This window comes from Panthera uncia (assembly GCF_023721935.1).
Source record: "Panthera uncia isolate 11264 chromosome A1 unlocalized genomic scaffold, Puncia_PCG_1.0 HiC_scaffold_17, whole genome shotgun sequence".
NCBI lineage: Eukaryota > Metazoa > Chordata > Mammalia > Carnivora > Felidae > Panthera > Panthera uncia.
Genome location: NW_026057577.1, coordinates 39,332,603 through 39,335,316, shown reverse-complemented (window position 1 = coordinate 39,335,316; position 2,714 = coordinate 39,332,603). Strand labels below are relative to the sequence as shown.

Here is a 2,714-nt window from a genome sequence, read left to right as displayed (position 1 = left end):
TGAGAACCCTGTCTCATACACTGAGGACAATACTTGGCAGTCTCATATTCTTCATTGGCTTATGTGGGTGCTAAACTAACTTGCATGAGCCAAATCTACTGATATACCTCTAAGTCCAGGTAAAGTGGGAAGGAAATAAGGGAGATCTCTGGATTTTCATAACATCAGTACCTTCTTCTTACCAATGTGGATGAAGAATGTAGTGTTAGAACTTCAAGTTAGACTGATACTAGAAATCTAACTTGAGAGTAATAATGTCTCCTACCCTTTGTTTAAAATTCTATTATTCTTTAAAAATTCTATTTTTTCCTTTATTGTTCTTATCATAATTTATAATTATTTATTTACCATTTTTTACTTGCAAAGTTTCTGTGTCTTTCTTTACACTGCAAAAATCTCTGGGGGTGTGGGTCATGTTCATTTTGTTTATCACAGAATGCTCAACTTCTATCAAAGATACTGCAATCAATATTTAATTATCATTTGTTGAATTAAAGAAATATATATACATAGAACACAATGGCCAGTAACTATGCCTATGATTATTATTCATATTAGTCACATTAGGCATTATCATCATCTGATCAGGAAACAAATTCTTATTTGATAAGATACACACTGAGCTAGTAGCAGAGCAAAGGGAAAAAAAAAAGCATTAAAAAAAAAAAATGCTCAAAATGAAGCCAGAAGAGCACAGAATGAAGGAGCATCAGGTAATTTTTGTCTATTTGTTTCTCCTGGTGAAAATTTTAATACAATCGAAGCTGCTGAAATTTCTTATTATATATCTTGAGCATATACGTACAAAAAAAAAAAAAAAAAAATCTTCCTTGGTGTTGCTGACAACCTATGAGCGCCCCCTGCTGTTTTTAACTTGCTTAAAACCTGAGAGCTTTTCAACTGGGTCCTTTCTAAAATTATAAATACATACATACATACATACATACACACATACATACATAAAATTTTTAGAAAATGCAGCAAATAAATTTTACTGACTTATATGTTTGTATGAGCTAACTTAACTATGAAGGCCAGAAAAAAATGATTTTGCACCTCCTGACCCTCCAAAACATGGTAAAACGGAATGCATTGCTTTCTCAAGTAGAATGAGTATACCCTAGCCATTGTCTTGGGCCCCTAATCTCATCTTTGGGAATGGAACTTCTCTAGACTCAATCACTTCAGATCCCCACTACTGTTTCCAATGGGAATTTGTTACTAGCTTTCAAAATTTTAAACATCGTATAACTCTTGGCACTGCACTTCCAGTTTCAAGACTTTTGTGAAGCGATACAGACATGAATGCAAATAAATGGACGTTTACCATACTACTCATTATAATAAGAAATAAATATTACTAAAAATAATTTAAATATTTGCATAAATCAAAATTTAAGTATGATTCATTTATATGTGCTTTTTATTTCTTTATTTTTAATTTATTTTCCATGCACTAATCATCTTTTATTGAGGTTTTTTTTCTTTTAAATTTTTTAATGTTTATTTTTGATAGAGAGAGAGAGAGAGAGAGAGAGAGAGAGAGAGAGAGAGAAACAGCCTGAGTGGGGGAGGGGCAGAAAGAGAGGGAGATACAGAATTGGAAGCAGGTTCCAGGCTCTGAGCTATCAGCACAGAGCCCCCTGCAGGGCTCAAACTCACCAATTTGGATATCATGACCTGAGCTGAAGTCAGATGCTTAACCGACTGAGCCACCCAGGTATCCCTAGTGGGTGTTCATTCTCAATTAAAGGATTCAGGGGGTTGTGCACCTGAATGGCTCACTCAGTTGAGTGTCTGATTTCGGCTCAGGTCAAGATCTCATGCATGGTTCCTGGGTTCAAGTCCCACATTGGGCTCTGTGCTGACAGCTCAGATCCTGGAGTCTGCTTCAGATTCTGTGTCTCCCTCTCTCGCTGCCCCTCCTCTGCTTGTGCTCTGTCTCTCTCTCTGTATCTCAAAAATAAATAAACGTTAAAAATTTTTTTTTAATTAAAAAAAAAAAAAAGGATTCAGGGGTGTGAGGCAAAGGTCCTGGTCAGGAATACAGAATGCATCCTAAACACTGGGCCCTCTTCAGTCAGTGGTACTTGTGTAGCCACTTGGGTTTGAGTTCCTTGTATGAAAGAAAGTAGTTGAAAAGCACATACGCTGTCAGCACCATAGAAATCCCAGGGATTCCTTCCTTTGAAACATTCCAGCCATGCTTTAGGAATGAAATCCCCCAACAGTATTCAGCTTGGCAGCTCTCCTAGTATGACATCCATCAACTTCTCCTTCACTGGTATGACAGACACCATCTTGGAATCCTGGGTGTCCATATATACTTATTTTTAAAAGTGCAGAAAACGTCTTGAAAAATCACATAAAGTTGTTAGTGGTTTCCTCTAATTTGGGAGATTTATGGACTAAAGGAATGAAAGTTACAGGTATACATACATATAATTATTTACATACATATAATTATTTACATAATTATATGATTATAGTTATATGTAATTTATATTAAATTTTATATAATATCTATTTCCACATTGTTTGTCTTCCCAATGTTTTTAATTATACTTTTTTATTTTGACATTGGTACATACAAGAAACAAAACATTTCCATTACCACAAGGATCTCTCATAGCCCTTATATATCACATGCACTTCCCTCTTACTCCTACCCACTCCTAACCCCTAGAAATCTCTTATCAATTTGTAGAATTCTG

At 35.2% G+C, this 2,714-nt stretch overlaps 1 protein-coding gene across 1 annotated transcript; it reads right to left on the bottom strand.

Moving 5' to 3' along the window:
- Positions 1-289: 289 nt before the first annotated feature.
- Positions 290-2,411, bottom strand: LOC125935140 (ATP synthase subunit f, mitochondrial-like). Its single transcript, XM_049648838.1, is given in 2 exon segments — positions 290-2,210; positions 2,212-2,411. Coding segments are annotated over 2 exon segments (240 nt in total). The 5' UTR covers positions 2,322-2,411; the 3' UTR covers positions 290-2,080.
- Positions 2,412-2,714: the final 303 nt, after the last annotated feature.